This window comes from Cervus canadensis, chromosome 4 (assembly GCF_019320065.1).
Source record: "Cervus canadensis isolate Bull #8, Minnesota chromosome 4, ASM1932006v1, whole genome shotgun sequence".
Lineage (NCBI taxonomy): Eukaryota > Metazoa > Chordata > Mammalia > Artiodactyla > Cervidae > Cervus > Cervus canadensis.
Window position 1 is genome coordinate 103,554,771 of NC_057389.1, and position 16,454 is coordinate 103,571,224.

Below are 16,454 nucleotides of genomic sequence, written 5' to 3' on the forward strand. Positions count from 1 at the left end.
CAGCTATTTTCTAAATTCATCTAACAGGAATCTTTTTTCTTCAAAATTATTCATTTATTTTTGACTGTGCTGGGTAATTGTTGCTGCACAGGCTTTTCTCTGGTTGCGTTGCGGCAAGCAGGGGCTGCCTCCATTTGTGGTGGACAGGCTTCTCACTGCAGTGGCTTCTCTCGTTGCAGAGCGCAGGCTCTCGGATGCCCAGACTTCAGTAGTTGCGGCACATGGGCTCAGCGCTTGGAGTTTCTGGGATCTATAGCACAGGATCCATAGCTGTGGTGCGTGGGCTTAGTTGCTCCAAGGCGTGTGGGATCTTCCCAGACCAGGGATTGAATCTGTGTCTCCTGCACTGGCAAGCTAACAGGTTTCTTTCTTGTGTGTGAAATCTTTAGGATTTTCTACACATAACATCATATCACATGTGGACAGAGATAACTTTATTTTTCCATTCTAATGTGGTTACCTTTTAATTCTTTCTCTTGCCTAATTGTTCTGGCTAGGATTCCTACACTGCCTTGACTCGGGGTGGCTTGTTGCTGTTCAGTCGCTCAGTCGTGTTCTACTCCTTGTGACCCCATGGACTGTAGCACGCCAGACTTCCTGTCCTTCACCACCTCCTGGAGCGTGCTCAAACACATGTCCATAGAGTTGGTGATGCCATCCAACCATCTCGTCCTCTGTCATCCCCTTCTCCTGCCTTCAATCTTTCCCAGCATCAGGCTCTTTTCTAATGAGTCAGCTCTTTGCTTCAGGTGGCCAAAGTATGGAGCTTCAGCATCAGTCCTTCTAATGAATACTCAGGATTGATTTCCCTTAGGATGGACTGGTTGGATCTCCTTGTAGTCCAAGGGACTCTCAAGAGTCTTCTCCAACACCACAGCTCAAGAGCATCAGTTCTTTGGCAGCTCAAGAGCATCAGTTCAGCCTACCTTATGGTCCAGCTCTCACATCCATACATGACTACTGGAAAAACCATAGCTTTGACTATACTGACCTTTGTTGGCAAAGTAATGTCTCTGTTTTTTAATATGCTGTCTAGGTTGGTCAAGGGGCAAATGTCTTTTAATTTCATGGCTGCAGTCACCATCTGCAGTGATTTTGGACCCAAGAAAATAAAATCTCTCACTGGTTTCATTGTTTCCGCACCTATTTGCCATGAAATGATGGGACCGGGTGCCGTGATCTTCATTTTTTGAATGTTGAGTTTTAAGCTGGCTTTTTCACTCTCCTCTTTCACCTTCATCAAGAGGCTGTTTAGTTTCTCTTCTCTTTCTGCCATAAGGGTGGTGATAGCTGCATATCTGAGGTTATTGGTATTTCTCCCAGCAATCTTGATTCCAGTTGTGCTTCTTCCAGCCCAGCATTTCATGTGATGTACTCTTCATATAAGTTTAAATAAGTAGGGTGACAATATACAGCCTTGATGTTACTCCTTTCCCAATTTTGAACCAGTCCATTGTTCCAACTCTGGTTCTAACTCTTGCTTCTTGACCTGCACAGAGATTTCTCAGGAGGCAGATAAGGTGGTCTGGTATTCCCATCTCTGTAAAAATTTTCCAGTTTGTTGTGATCCACACAATCAAAGGCTTTAGCATAGTGAGTGAAGCAGAAGTAGATGTTTTTCTGGAATTCTCTTGCTTTTTCTATGGATGCTTGCAATTTAATCTCTGGTTCCTCTGCTTTTTTATAAATCCAATTTGATCATCTGGAAGTTCTTGGTTCACATACTATTCTCCAAGGCTTGGAGAGTTTTGAGCATTACTTTGCTTGCATGGGAAATGAGTACAGTTGTGTAGTAGTTTGAGCATTCTTTGGCATTGCCCTTCTTTGGGATTGGAATGAAAACTGATCTTTTCCAGTCCTGTGGCCACTGCTGAGTTTTCCAAATTTGCTGGCGTATTGAGTGCAGCACTTTCACAGCATCATCTCTTAGGATTTGAAATAGCTCAACTGGAATTCCATCACCTCCACTAGCTTTGTTTGTAGTGATGCTTCCTAAGGCCCACTTGACTTCACGCTCCAGGATGTCTGGCTCTAGGTGAGTGATCACACCATCGTGGTTATCTGGGTCATGAAGATCTGTGTATTCGTGCCACCTCTTTTAATGCCTTCTGCTTCTGTTAGGTCATACCATTTCTGTCCTTTATTGTGCCCATCTTTGCATGAAATGTTCTCTTGTGTCTCTAATTTTCTTGAAGAGATCCTAGTCTTTCCCATTCTATTGTTTTCCTCTGTTTCTTTGCATTGTTCACTTAGGAAGGCGTTCTTATCTCTCCTTGTTATTCTTTGGAACTCTGCATTCAAATGAGTATATCTTTCCTTTCCTCCTTTGCCTTTCACTTCTTTTCTCAGCTGTTTATAAGTCCTCCTCAGATGACCACTTTGCCTTTTTGCATTTCTCTTTCTTGGGGATGGTTTGGATCACCGCCTCCTGTACAGTGTGACAAACCTCCATCCATAGATTTTCAGGCGCTCGGTCAGATCATATCCCTTGAATCTATTTGTCACTTCCACTGTATAATCATAAGGGATTTAATTTAGGTCATACTTGAATGGCCTGGTGGTTTTCCATACTTTCTTCAATTTAAATCTCAATTTGGCAATAAGGAGATCATAATCTGAGCCATAGTCAGCTCCTGGTCTTGTTTTTGCTGGCTGTATGAAGCGAAAGTGGTTAAAGCAGACATTCTGGCCTTTTTCCTGATCTTAGAGGAAAATCTTTCAGTCTTTCTCCACTGAGTATCTGTGAACTGTGGGTTTTTCAGTATATGGCTTTACTATGTTAGGTGGTTTCCTTTTAATCCTAGTTTGTTGAGTATGTTTATCGTGAAGGAGTGTCAGTCCAGGTGCGATGCATGATATAGGGTGCTTGGGGCTGGTGCACTGGGATGACCCAGAGGGATGGGATGTGAAGGGAGGTGGGAGGGGGGCTCAGGATGGGGAACACATGTACACCCACAGCGGATTCATGTCAGTGTATGGCAAAACCAGTACAATGTTGTAAAGTAAAAAAATTTTAAAAAAGAGTGTTGGATTTTGTCAAATACCTTTTCTGCACTAACTGAGATGGTCATGTGGATTTTTTCCTTCCTTCTGTTAATGTGTTACACTGATTTTTATATGTCAAACTAGTTATTCCTGCATCCCAGGAATAGCCCCCTTGGTCATGGTGTATAATTCTTTTAATATGCTGCTGAGTTCAACTTGCTAGTGTCTTGTTGAGGGGTTTTGCATCAGTGTTTGAGAGGTATTGGTCAGTAGTTTTCTTTTTTCATAATATCTTTGTGTGATCTTAGTATCAGGGCAGTGTTGGCCTCCAAATGTTGTCAGAATGAATTGGAAAGTATTTCCTGCTCTTCAGTTTTGGGGGAAAGTTTGAGGATTGGTTCTTCTTTAAATGTTTGGTAGAAACTCAGTGAAGCCCAGGAGGTGTTTGATTATTGATTATCTCTTTATTGGTTTTAATTCTGTTCACATTTTGTGAGTCAGTCTAGGTAGGTTTTATGTTTCTAGGAATTTATACATCTCTTCTAACTTATCCAGTTTCTTGGTATATAATTGTTCATAGTTTTCTCACAGTGCTTGTTATTTCTTTACCTTTTTTTAACTTTTTATTTCTATAGGATTGGCAGTAACGTCCCCACTTTCATATCTGATGTTACTAATTTGAGTCTTTTTCTTTCTTAGTCAGTGTAGCTGAAGATTTGTCGATTTTGTTGATCTTTTCAAAGAACCAACTTTTGGTTTTGCTTTTTTCTTCTGTGATGTTCTTCTATTCCCTGTTCTTAAAATCTCTGCTCTAATCTTTATTATTTAATCCCTCTGCTGGCTTTGGGTTTAGTTGTAATGTTAGGTTGTTGATCTGAGATATTAATAACAGCATTTGTACCTTTAAACCTCCCTTAATCTCTTTATCACTGTGTCTTTATTGTTGGACAGTTTGATTATATTGTGTCTCAGTGTGGTTCTGTTTGAGTTTATCCTATTTGGAGTTCATCGAGTTTCTCAGATGTTTCTATTCATGTCTTTGATTAAATATGGGAAGATTTTGGCCATTATTTCTTGAAATAATCTCTCTGCCCCTTTCTCTTTCTTTTTCTTCTGAGATATCCATATTGTGTATGTTGGTCGTCTTGATAGTATCCGATAGGTCCCTTAGACTCTGTTCACTTACTTCAGTTATTTTTCTTTCTGTTCCTCAGACTCGATCATTTCCATTGTTCTGTTATCAAGACCACTGATTCTTCTGCTTGTTTAAACCTTGAGCTGAATCTCTCTAGAGAATTTTCCATTTCAGTTATTATACTTCCCAGCTCTAGAATTTCTTTTCATTTACTTTTATGTTTTCTATCTCCTTATTGATATTTGTGCTTTGTCCATACATTGTTTTTCTTGATTTTTTTCCACATCTTCCTTTAGTTCTTTGAGTATCTTTAGGACAGTTTTTAAAGTCTTTGGTGATCTGCCCCTTCGTCTTCCTTAAGGACGGTTTCTGTTAATTTTTTTTCCCTTTGACTAGGCCATACTTCCCTGTTTCTTTGTGTGGCTTGTGATTTTTTATAATTGAAAACTGTACACTTGAATCTAACAAATGTGATGATTCTGGAGAGCCAAAATCTCTTCCCCAGGGTTTGCTGTGGCTCTTTTGTTTGATTATTGTGGGCTGTCTCTGTGCTGAAGATCAGTCTGAGGTATAAATTTAAGGTGTTCTTATGCCTTTTCTGATCCTGTACCTTTCCCTGGGCATCTGTGGTTCCTTTCTAAATTCCCCTGTCTCTGCTTTTAAGTGTCCTAGTCCTTGACTGTCTGGCTCCCAAAAGGGGAAAAAGAAAAAAAATGAAGGGGGAAGAAAGAATTAAAAATGTGCAGTTCTTGAATCCCGTGTAAGTAGCTCCAAACCTACAGGGTGGGGCTGGCAGCACAGCTGTCTAGAAGGGGAGACAGATTCCTGGAGCTTCCTGCTCTGCCATCATCCCAGAATCCTGCTGTGTTCGTTCCTGCCTGCATACTACTATATCACAATGATAGTGCAGCATGTAACCAGCATTAAAAATTACTAGATAGTTCCCTTCTCTTCTCCACACTACGTCTTGGGCGCCTAGTACGTATTTTGCACTCCCAGCACGTCTTGGCTCACACCGTGTTCCAGCGCTCAGTGGCCAATGCATCAGTCAGAGCAGGTCTGCAGTCACATGGAAGGCTGGTGAGGAAGCAACCACAACGGCAGTCATGACAGCTCCAGCTCAGGTTCACTGAGCTTTCCCTGTTGTTGTTATTTAGTCCCTAAGCCGTGTCCAGGTCTCTGCGACCCCATGGGCTGCAGCACACCAGGCTTCCCTGTCCTTCACTATCTCCCAGAGTTTGCGCAAACTCATGTTCATTGAGTTGGTGATGCTATCCAACCGTCTCATCCTCTGTTCCCCACTTCTCCTCCTGCCCTTAATCTTTGCCAGCATCAGGGTCTAAAGTATTGGAGTGTCAGCTTTAGCATCAGTCCTTCCAACGAATATTCAGGGTTGATCTCCTTTAGGATTGACTCGTTTGACCTGCTTGCTGTCCAAGGGACTTTCAAGAGTCTTCTCCAACACCATAATTTGAAAGCATTACTTTCTTGGTGTTTCCTTATGGTCCAGCTGTCACATCCACATGTGACTACTGGGAAAACCATAGCTTTGACTATATGGACCTTTGTCAGCAAAGTGATGTCTCTGCTTTTTAATACGCTGTCTAGATTTGTCATAGCTTTCCTTCTAAGGAGCAAGAATCTTTTAATTTCATGGCTGCAGTCCTCGTCCACAGTGATTTTGGAGCCCAAGAAAATAGTCTGTCATTGTTTCCACTTTTTCCCTTCTACTTGCCATGAAGTGATGGGACCAGATGCCATGATCTTAGTTTTTTGGATGTTGAGTTGCAAGCCAGCTTTTTCACTCTCTTTTATCCTCATCAAGAAGCTTTTCAGTTCGCTTTCTACCATTAGAGTGGTATCATCTGTATATCTGAGGTTATTGATATTTCTCCTGGCGGTCTTGATTCCTCCTGCCCCCTGGCTTCTGTCCCCATTCCCCTTGTCTTCTCTCAGCCGTTCTGCCTCTCGGGTTCCCGTCGGCCTCTCACCTGCCACAGCTCTGGTGGCTTTCCCTTCCTGGCGCACCACTGTCCCCAGTCATAAGTGAGGGATGCTCTTACTGAAAGCTGGAGGTTTCCTTCATTCTGCAAATGCTCCCCCCGCCTCACCCCCGCACCATGCAGCAGCCCTCTGGTCCCATGCCCTGGTCTGGGCAGTGTTTAGGATCTTGAGATGATCAGACATCTGACAGACTTCCTGTGCCCAGGAGCCGGCTGCATCCTCAAGCAGTTGATGGGTTCACTGGCCTGGGAGTGATGGCCCTGTCCCCCTCGCACCGGGCTCTGGGTTCCGGGTGTAGACAAGGCCCTGGTGCAGCTGCCCCAGCCTGCATCTCCTTTCCTCGACTCTCTCCTTCCCACACCCACTCTGGCTCCCCATCAGCCCTGAAGGCAGGGATTGTTATTTGTTCTGGTCCCTGCTGTGTCCCCAGGATGGGTGCGGTGCCCAGGAGTAATTAAAAAACAACAGATAAACTCCCCATGAGTAATTAAACATGGATGCTGCTGCAGAACGTTCCAGATATGCTGCTTTAGGGGCGCAAGGTCCAAAACCCCCTCTTTCAAGGAGCCCTCCCTGAATACCCCTCCCCTCAGGTGCTGGGGACGTCTGTGTCCTGGGACTGGCCAGGGTGTGTCCTTGAGGGTTGACTGGGGTGTATGCAGGATTCATCCAGTTACTGCACTTGCCAGGGAGGACTTACCTACCGTGAAGTGGTGAGATCACGCCTCTTGCCAGGGAGGGAGCCACTCGGAGAGGGGCAGGTGGAGCTGGGAGCCTCGTCCTGGGCCCTGGGTCTCCAACCCTCCCTTGTTCCCCGGAGCTCACAACTGATCCCATCCCTCTCGCCCACAGGGCCAGCTGGCAGCCGGTCAGCAGGGTCAGCGGCCCCACCGGGCTCCCCTGTCTACCTGGACCTGGCCTACCTGCCCAGCGGAGGCAGTGCCCGCCTGGTGGACGAGGAGTTCTTCCGGCGGGTGCGTGCGCTCTGCTACGTCATCAGCGGCCAGGACCAGCACAAGGAGGAGGGCATGCGGGCCGTCCTGGATGCGCTCCTGGCTGGCAAGCAGCAGTGGGACCGGCAGCTCCAGGTGTGTGATGAGCGGGGCGTCTGAGAGTCCCGTGACAGCACAGGTCACTGGGGCGGTTTCAGGCTCCTGGCCCTGGGCAGGGCAGCACTTCCGGTGTCTTCCTGCCAAACCCAGAGTCCTGTGAGGCTGGTGTGACCTTCACCCACATGCAGAGAGGGAGTGGGGCTCAGAGAAGCTGAATCCCTGTCCCCAAGGCCAGGCAGCAGTGAGGGCAAATGCCGGCCCCGCCCGGCTCTCGGGACTGCTCCTGTCCCTGCCATTCCCTTGTCTGCAGCTCCCCTGGGTGAGGTTGCCGGGTGGGGCTGCTGGATCGCCTCACCTGAGCCCTGGCATTGAGTCTCCCCAGCGTTATGAGAATCAGCCAGGAGGAGTGGATGGGGTGTGTGGTATCTACGCATGTTGACCATTGACCCTTGAAGGCTGGGGTTGTCCCCATGAGAATCCTTGAAATACAGCCTGGAAGCACGAGGTGAATTTGGGCAGATGGAGCCTCCAGGACCTGGCTGCCCACCCAGTGCGAGTGTGCTGACAGCCGGTCGGGCACCCGGGTCACCGAGCGGCTGGGAGGGAGTGCTCCGACCGGAGGCAGGAGCAGGGTGTGTTCAGGGAGCTGGCCGGAGGTCCGGACAAGTGAAGCGGGACATAGCAGGGGAGTGGGGCGGGCGGGGAGCACAGAGGAGTGGTCTGGTCTCCCGGGCTGTGGAAGGCACCTGGGGTGCCGTGGGAAAGAATAGGGACTTCGGGGCAGGCCGGCCGCCAGTGCAGACACCTCGGCGGAGAGCGCAGGCAGCGCACACGTCCCCCGCTGCCTGGGGGCTGGGCCGGGAGGGCAGCGGGCGCGCCCCCTCACCGGCGGTCCGTCTGCCCCACCGCAGGTGACCCTGATCCCCACCTTCGATTCGGCGGCGATGCACGAGTGGTACGAGGAGACGCACGCCCGGCACCAGGCGCTGGGCATCACGGTGCTGGGCAGCAACAGCACCGTGTCGATGCAGGACGAGGCCTTCCCCGCCTGCAAGGTGGAGTTCTAGCCCCGCCCCCAGCCCCAGCATCTGCCACTGTCCTGGGGTGTCCCTGCGTCAGAAATAAACCAGGTACCGCTCGGCTGCGGCCTCGTTCCTTCTGCCGGCGGGAGACTCAGCAGCGCTCCAGACAGTCATTGCTGCCGTGGGGTGGCCCCCAGTTTGGGGAGGGACAGCTTCTGCGGAATCCCCAGTAGCTCCAGGTCAGATGTGCTCTGGCCCCCGTGTCACAGATGGAAAACCCGGGCCCAGGGAAGGCAGTACCTCCCAGGTCAGTGGAGCTGGCTGCCGACATCAGCCCTCCAGCCCAGCAGCTGTGACTGGGGGTCCCCCGTTTTATAGACAGGAAGGCAGCTGCCAAACCCCAGCCGCACAATCCAGGTGGTGGCCAAGGTGAGATCTGAACCCTGACTCTCTGCTCCCGAGCCGTTCCAACAGAAGTCGTCCTCTGTTCCTAGGGATAGTTGACACTCATGGCAGGACAGTCTTGCATCCTGCATCAGGCTCTCAACTCATGATTGACCAGGACATTTTTGCAGACACTAATGCCCATGGCCAGCGTTTTTATTTTGGCCGGCCAAAATTTTTTTCTGTTATTTCACTAACACTGTGTGGGTTATTACATTCAGTAGTTACACCTGACACACCTGTGAAGTCTTCTCCGCACCGTGAGTTTCATTTTCACTTCCGTGTCAGAATCAGTCACTAAAGTTTCTTGTCTTTTCATTGGTCTGACATTCACATCGTCTGAGTCGGAACTACCTTCTGAAGAACTGCGCCTTTGGAGACACTACTGTGTATTTCACTCGGACAGTCAGAGCAGGTATCTGCGTAAAATTCACTGAAAAATTCTCCACTCAGAAAATTTAGCAATATATCATTTTTGAAAAATTTATGGTAACAAACTTGTGTTTATAAAATACACAAGGTTGGAACTAACGGAGGAAAACGTGAATGATGACAATCGTAAGTTGTATAATGAACCCTTGATCAGTTTTAAGCTCTAACAACTTTGCCTGGTGTTTTTAATTGTATTACTGTCTAAATATTGATACGTCTTTGGTCAATAATGTTCAGGTAACAAAAGATGTATTAATATGTCTCCAGTCAGCAATGTGTTTTTTTTTTTTTTTTTTTAGCCATGTGTTTAAAACACAGTCTGAAACCTAAAAGCTACAAAAATGTGACAAGTGCTAACCCCTCAATACCTACCCTCTTTCCTGTAAGGAGACTTCTCAGTCTGGGGTCTGAAGAAGGGTTACTGTTCATACATGAGGCCGTGTCACCCTGACTTTTCATCTTGGACGCTTGTTGAGTACAGGTGCTGCCTCCTTGTTCTCATTTCATTTTTTTCCACGGAGGTTTTCTTATATTTATTTTTAATTAGTTCAGATTTTTTATTTAGATGTTTGTCTTTTTCTCATTCAGACATCATAATTCTTTTTTTTCCCTAAATAGGGACAATAAACTTGTTAAAATTTTCAATCATTAAAAAATGCATAACATAAAATTTGCCATTTTAACCACTAATAAACTCTTGTGTTGTAAATTTTTTTTTTTCCCCAAATTTGCCCTTCAGTTTTGTTTAGGAGCAGTTTTGCTGTAAACGTTTTATTTTTATGATTTTCAAACCTCAGTTCTTAAAATGTCCCTCCTTTGTGCTTTTAGAGGTCCTTCCACAGTTGGCACAAATTCTCCCAAGGTTGGGGTTTTTTTTTTTCTGGTTATTTTTACCCACATAGGGCTTATTTTGGGATGAAGGGAGAGGTAGGGATTGCCCCAACCTGGACAGTTGAGTTTTCAATGCAATGTACGGATTTAAAACACTCCTTCCTCCCTGAAAAAGATGCCAAATGTGTTGTTGTTTATTTCCAAATCTGTACTAATCCATCGCCAACGTTTCTGGCCATCTCCTTACTTTCTCCAGTGTAGATCTGTGTGCCTCAGTAGCTCATCAGGCAGGTTCTTTCTCCTTAATTTTACTTTTTGCCTCCATAAAAGGTTGTTTTTACAGTCTCATTCCTCTTGGAGCTCTAGAATCTCCACAGAGGGGGCCCAAACACATGCTTGAGAAAAGCTGTCTGCTTCTGCTTCTGACCAGATAGTGGGCTAGAGCCCTAACAAAAACAACTAAAATTGCTGGGTGAAAATGAGTTAAGTGTTGGTTAATGTATCAGTGAGCACCCAGAAAATGAGGAACAGTCAGAGGCCAGAATAGTGCAGACAGAAACCCCAGGAGGGAAGAAGGAAGCAGCTTTTCTGTTACACAAGGCGGTCTTCCATCTTCTTTTCATGGACCTTCAAGATGGTCTGTCTGATAAGCAGAGACCTCAAAGCATGAAGTAGACATCAAAATAAGATCTTTCCAAAGATGGAAAGCAAACTTAGGTGGATGACATGGTTTAAAGCAGTCCAGGATGCTGGAGACCCTGGGGGAACTTTCAACTAATCTAAAGAGTTCTCTCAGTCACATCCCAGGACATGTGAGCCAGCATCAGAATTCACAGCCTGTGAATGCCAGTGGCACAGACCTGGTGTCTTTAATCCTGGTGTCTTTGCTGTGTTTAGTCCTGAAAAGTGAACAAAGCACAAGAGACAGCCATATTTGCAGAAGAGCCAAATAGAACTAAGAGAAATAAAAAAGCAAATAATTGGGTTGGATCAACAGTGAAACTGTAGGTAGCTGAAGAGAAAATGGGTGAACTGGAAGATGGAACTGAATGAGTTTCCTAAACAGGGGAAAGAAAAAAGGGGATTGAGACAGAGGAGAGAGCAGAGGCAAATTCTGAAGGGGATAATAGTGGAGAATTTTCCAGAAGTAATGAAAGGTGTCAATTCTCTCGTATTCAGAAATCCAGCCAAATCCCAAGCAGGATATATAAAAAGACAACTTCGCAAACCTAGACAGCATATTAAAAAGCAAAGACATCACTTTGTTGACAAAGATCCACATAGTCAAAGCTGTGGTTTTTCCAGTAGTCCTGTATGGATGTGAGAGTTGGACCATAAAGAAAGCTGAGCGCCAAAGAATTGATTTCGAATTGTGGTGCTGGGGAAGACTCTTGAGAGTCCCTTGGACAGCAAGGAGACCCAACCAGTCCATCCTAAAAGAAATCATCCCTGAATATTCATTGGAAGGACTGATGCTAAAGCTGCAGCTCCTATACTTTGGCCTCCTGATGTGGAGAGTGGACTCATTGGAAAAGACTCTGATGCTGGGGAAGATTGGGGGCAGGAGGAGAAGGGGACGACAGAGGATGAGCTGGTTGGATGGCACCATCGACTCAGTGGACATGAGTTTGAGCAAACTCAAGGAGATGGTGAAGGACAGGGAGGCCTGGTGTGCTGCAGCCCGTGGGGTTGCGAAGAGTCATATACGACTGAGCGACTGAACAGTGCAGAAAACCACAGTCAACAAGAAAAGCAAGAATAGTAGACGGAGAGACAGCTCCTCAGCCCCACAGCATGAAACTCAGGACCCGGTCGGGTACCGTCTTTAGCAACCCAGAAGTTCTCATTCAACAGAAGCATCTTTGGAGGGTGAGAGAAATGAAGACCCTTGTTGAGTGAAATCCTGAGGGAATTTTTTTCAGGTAGAAAATGATCCAAGTGGAAGAGCTGACTTGCACAAGGAAACAGCACAAAGAAGTTTGAATAACAGCTAAAGTGTCATCCTCGTTAACAAGAATTACGGTATCCAGTGTGTAGGATGAAAAATTGCGTTTAGGCAACGGTGGCAAACAGGTAAAAACTGAATGGAGTAAGCTTTTAAAATCTTCACATGTTTGAGGGGAGAGTAACATACCACTTAGTTGAGCGGAGTAGCAGTATTAATAGTTAGAGTAAATACTGGGTGAACAGAACTATTGTATAACTTCCAGATTAGTAGAGGGGAGAAATTAGACTAAAAAAAAAAAAAAAGAAAATCCCAAGTTCTTCCATAAGGAAACAGGTACAAATAGAAAGCACAGGATAATGAAAATACATACATAAAAATTTGCCAGTAATTAAGTAAATGCAGACGGACAGAAAACTCCAGTTAAAAGATAGATTTTTTTCAGACTGTATTTTTTAGTTCAGTTTTTGTGCTACTTGCAAGAAACATCTAAACATGAAGATGCTGAAATTTTGAAAGTAAATGATTGGGGGTGGGGGCGCGGAATAAACCTGACAAATACTAAAGAAAAAAATTAAAGCTGATATATCCACACTAATAAAGTTTTATTTTTGGTGTATTACTAGAAATAAGGGGTTTCCCAGGTGGCTCAGTGGGTAAAGAACATGCCTGCCAATGCAAGAGACAAGGGTTCGATCCCTGGGTCCGGAAGATCTCCCCTGGAGGAGGGCGTGGCAGCCCACTCCAGTATTCTTTTCTGGAGAATCCCCACGGACAGAGGAGCCTGGTGGGCTACAGTCCATAGGGTCACAAAGAGTTGGACATGACTGAAGCAACTCAGCACAGACACGCTAGAAATAAGGACTATCAAGTGAAAGCTTTTAACTCATCAAAAAGATGCAACAGTCCAAATTTGTATGCATCTAATAACAGGGCCTCAAAATAAAGTTATGAACCACCAAAGGGAGTAAGTTTATCTTTAAAAAAAAATCTAGGGGCTTCTCTGGCAGTCTAGTGGTTAAGACTCTAATAGGACCTTAAGCTTCCACCACAGGGGGTGCAGGTTCAATCCCTGGTTGGGGAACTAACATCCCACATGCCATGCAGCAACGCCAAAAAAAAAATTTTTTTTTAATCGATTAGTAGGTTTTCTAATAGTGATCTGTCCTTACGTTCCTAGAAAGAACTCCACCTGGATTATATTTCCTTTATTATATTTTTATTTCAATAAGTTGTGTATGTGTTGTGGGGAGCGGGGAGGGGTCTGGGCTTTTGCTGTCGACACTTGGCGGATCTTTCTCTGCCCTTCAGATTTCCCATGCTGCTGTGTTTCTCATCACCCTCACTCAGCAGCCCAGCATGATGGAGCTTCCACCACCTAGACCCTCGGGTGGCCAGACAGGAAAGGGACGCAGCAAATCAGGCACCAGCTCCTAAGGATTTCCAGCAGGAAGTTATGTGCCACTTCCAGTCTCATCTCATTGGCCAAAGCAAGTCACAAAACTGCCCAATACAGGAGCTGAAAGATACATACTCCTCTCTTGTACCTAGAAGGAGGGGAATCAGAAATAGTGATGGAAATCAACGAATAGCCACTGACAAGTCCCCCCAAAGAGATGGTTTTGTTCTGGCAGGCAGGAGGTTTGTCAAGCTTGTTCTATTAAAATTATAATCTTTTTTTTTTTTTTTTGGTGGTGTGGGCCATAGAGTCTGTCCAGATCGCAATTCTGCTGTTACAGCTGAACAAATGGAAATAAATAGCTGCATTCCAATAAAATCTTGTTTACAGAAAGAAACCAGTGGGCTGGATTCAGCTTACAAAGACTGTGATTTACCAACACCTGGTGTCGGGCATTACTCTGACTTCCCATCTTACCTCTTATAACAGGGACCTGGAGTTCCCCACCCCCTCCTCCTCTCCTCTCTGTCTCTCTTCTTCCTCCCTCCCCACCCCAGTCTCTCCTGACAGCTGTCTGGCCCCGCCTCTACAGAGCATGCACTAAAAATACCCCGGCAGCAGCCTGAGCACCTGGGGGCCCTGGAGCCTATGGCAGGAGCCAGATGTGTGACCTGTGTGTGACCTTGTCCTGGGCACCCACCCTGGGCACCGCCTGCTCACCGGCAGCCCCTCCCCGATACTTGCCCAGAGCCTGAGCCACAACCGCCCCCTGATTTCTCGGTGTTGCTCCAGCGTCTAGATCACGCCTACAGGCCTTTGCACCCAAGGTGTCCCCTCCCTGGAATGCCACCGTCCAGCCTTGCATCAGTCAACGCATACTGGCTGCTGCCCTGTCGAGGAGCAGTGTCAAGTAGGGGAGCCAGACACATAGGAGGGGACAACACCCCACGATGCCGGGCCTGTTGGCTGGCACTGGGTGCCAGAGGAGTCCCCCACACCTAGGGGTAGGGAGAAACGTTAAGGATGCAAAGGATTAAGCCAGTATTAGGGGACGACCGAGAGCAAGGGTGGCAGAGGGCCCCGCAGAAGCAGAGGCTTGGCCTTTTTGAGGAACCGAGAGGAGACAAAATTGAAGCTTCAAGAACACTGGGAGGCTGGGGGTGGGGCCATCCCTACAGCTTCATGGACACCCCACTGAGCAGATGGGACTTGCCCTTCAAAGGACCGGGTGTCGGAAGAGACCAGCCAAGCTGGGGAGCTGTGAGCAGGCCAGCATTGGCATATAGAGTTGGCAGTGTTTCCAGACGGGCTTGGGGCGGGGCTAGGGGGACCTGGTCCCTGGTGGGCGTGGCCAGGGCACCTATCTGGAAAGATGTGGACTCTTGGGAGGCCATGATGGAGGGGGAAGGGTAGCCTTTCTCTGAGAGAGCAACATAAAACCTCTCATCTTCCAAGCCCACCACCTAGGGATCCTTCAGGAAGCCCTCCCTGCTCTCTTTCTGGTCCCACCCCCAGCCCAGGGCCTCCTCTGGCTCTTCCTGACCCACTCCCTTTTAAACGCCACCCTGGATTTCCCCGGCGTTCCAGTGGTCAAGAGTCTGTCTGCCAATGCAGGGGACATGGGTTCGATCCCTGGTCTGGGAAGATTCCACACGGCATGGGGCAGCTAAGCCCACGTGCCACAACTACTGGAGCCCTCTCTCTGCCACAAGAGAAGCCACCGCAATGAGAAACCCTCACACCACAACCAGAGAGTGGCCCCACTCACCTCAACTAGAGAAAGCAATGAAGACCCAGCACAATCAAAAATAGATAAGTTTAAAACACCACCCTGCCCACCAGTAAGTCACTCTTGTGCTGCCTTCTGATCTGTAACCAGGGTTGCTGCTGGGACAGGACATGGCTGGCAACCTACCTGTATAGTATGTGCCTTTTCCCTTCCTGACATTCAGTAGGTGCTCAGGAAATGTTGGTTGTGTTCCAGCTTGGCAGCACTGGGAATGTGACCTGGGGAATATTACTTAAGCTCTCTGGAGCTTCATCCCACACCCAGTCACAGAAAATTGGCATGAACCTCCAGGTACCCTCCAACTGTATAGGTGGTGACCAGACACCTGAGTTTCCTTCCCCAACCCCAGACAGGCCTATTCTGCATCCTGTCCTCCCCACCCTCACATCTTCTGGGATCCAAGGTCAGGACCGGTGGGAGCTTAGGCCTCAGTGCACCTGGGTCAAGCCCTGCCTCTGACATGTCTTCATGTGTGACTTCGGAGAGCAACCTCTTGTCTGTCAGCTTTGGTCCCTTCACCTGTAAAACAAAAATCAAAGCCTTCTCCCCACCTTGCCCCTGGCCCAGGCTTGAGGAAGCCATGTATGGGGTATGAATGAAGTTCAGACACCACCTAGCCGGTGTGGGTGGTGCCAGAGCCCCCGCGGACCTCCCAGCTTCTGATAGGAGGGCGCCAAGCCTAACACAATGCCCCAGCCCTGAGGGGTCATCTCTGAGCTGAAAGCAAGCCAGACCAGAGCTACCACGCAGGAACTGAGAGCTAAGTCACCAGTCAGATGGGGAACTGAGAACTCCAGGATGAGGGAACAGCAGAAGCAAAGACTCTGAGGTGAGACCAATTTTGCAGAACTGCCGTGAGAGGGGCAAGGCCAGACTGTGCCGGCCTGGGGGGCTTAGGGATGGGAGGGGGGAGGGAGTGGTGTAGGGTCTTCACTGAGGGTGCTGGGCACTGCGGCAGGGTTGGAGCTAGAGAATTCAGCGAATGGAGAGAGGATGGTAGGAGCCAGGTTTCTCCCTATTGGAGAGCCGTCCCTCAGCCAGGAACAGAGATTTGAATGAAGGACCCACAGGCGCTGTATGAATCTCATTTTATAAGCACTCACTTGAGGGCGACCGGAGCCTCTTAGGTTTACGACAGGACAACATTCCTAAGGATGGTTCTCCCCACGCCTGGGACCAGATCCTGAGGTTGCCTGGATCAGGCTGTAGACTCGCTGTGTAGCCTGCAGGAGCCTTCTCTGAGCCTCAGTTTTCCCATCTGTAAAATGAGGATCAATATGTGCCGCTCACAGGCTTGTAGGAGGAATCAGAAGAGTCCTTCTCAGTGCTTGTCACCCATTTGGAGCTAAGTAACCTATACAGACACTTCCCACCGAGTCTCAGGTGGAAGGAACCGGATCTATCGCTTTAAATTAT

The 16,454-nt window shown here is 47.5% G+C and overlaps 1 protein-coding gene and 1 long non-coding RNA gene across 4 annotated transcripts in view; one reads left to right on the plus strand and one right to left on the minus strand.

Annotated features, from left to right (window-relative positions):
* Positions 1-8,315, plus strand: part of MAP1S (microtubule associated protein 1S) — a 30,041-nt gene extending 21,726 nt beyond the window's left edge. For both annotated transcript variants that reach the window (XM_043467295.1, XM_043467296.1), the window contains exons 6-7: positions 6,977-7,212; positions 8,088-8,315. In XM_043467295.1, coding sequence (XP_043323230.1) covers positions 6,977-7,212; positions 8,088-8,243 — 392 coding nt within the window. In that variant the 3' untranslated portion in view covers positions 8,244-8,315. The remainder of the gene's footprint in view (positions 1-6,976; positions 7,213-8,087) is intronic.
* A 4,950-nt stretch (positions 8,316-13,265) lies between these two features.
* LOC122440723 lies at positions 13,266-16,276 on the minus strand. 2 transcript variants are annotated; one of them, XR_006269151.1, is made up of 4 exons: positions 16,142-16,276; positions 15,425-15,557; positions 15,165-15,256; positions 13,266-13,397 (listed from the first exon to the last, which is right to left on the minus strand). It is a non-coding gene; the product is annotated as an uncharacterized LOC122440723 (long non-coding RNA). The 2 variants fall into 2 exon arrangements; XR_006269152.1 differs by lacking the exon at positions 15,165-15,256 and having other exon boundaries at positions 13,271-13,397.
* Positions 16,277-16,454: the final 178 nt, after the last annotated feature.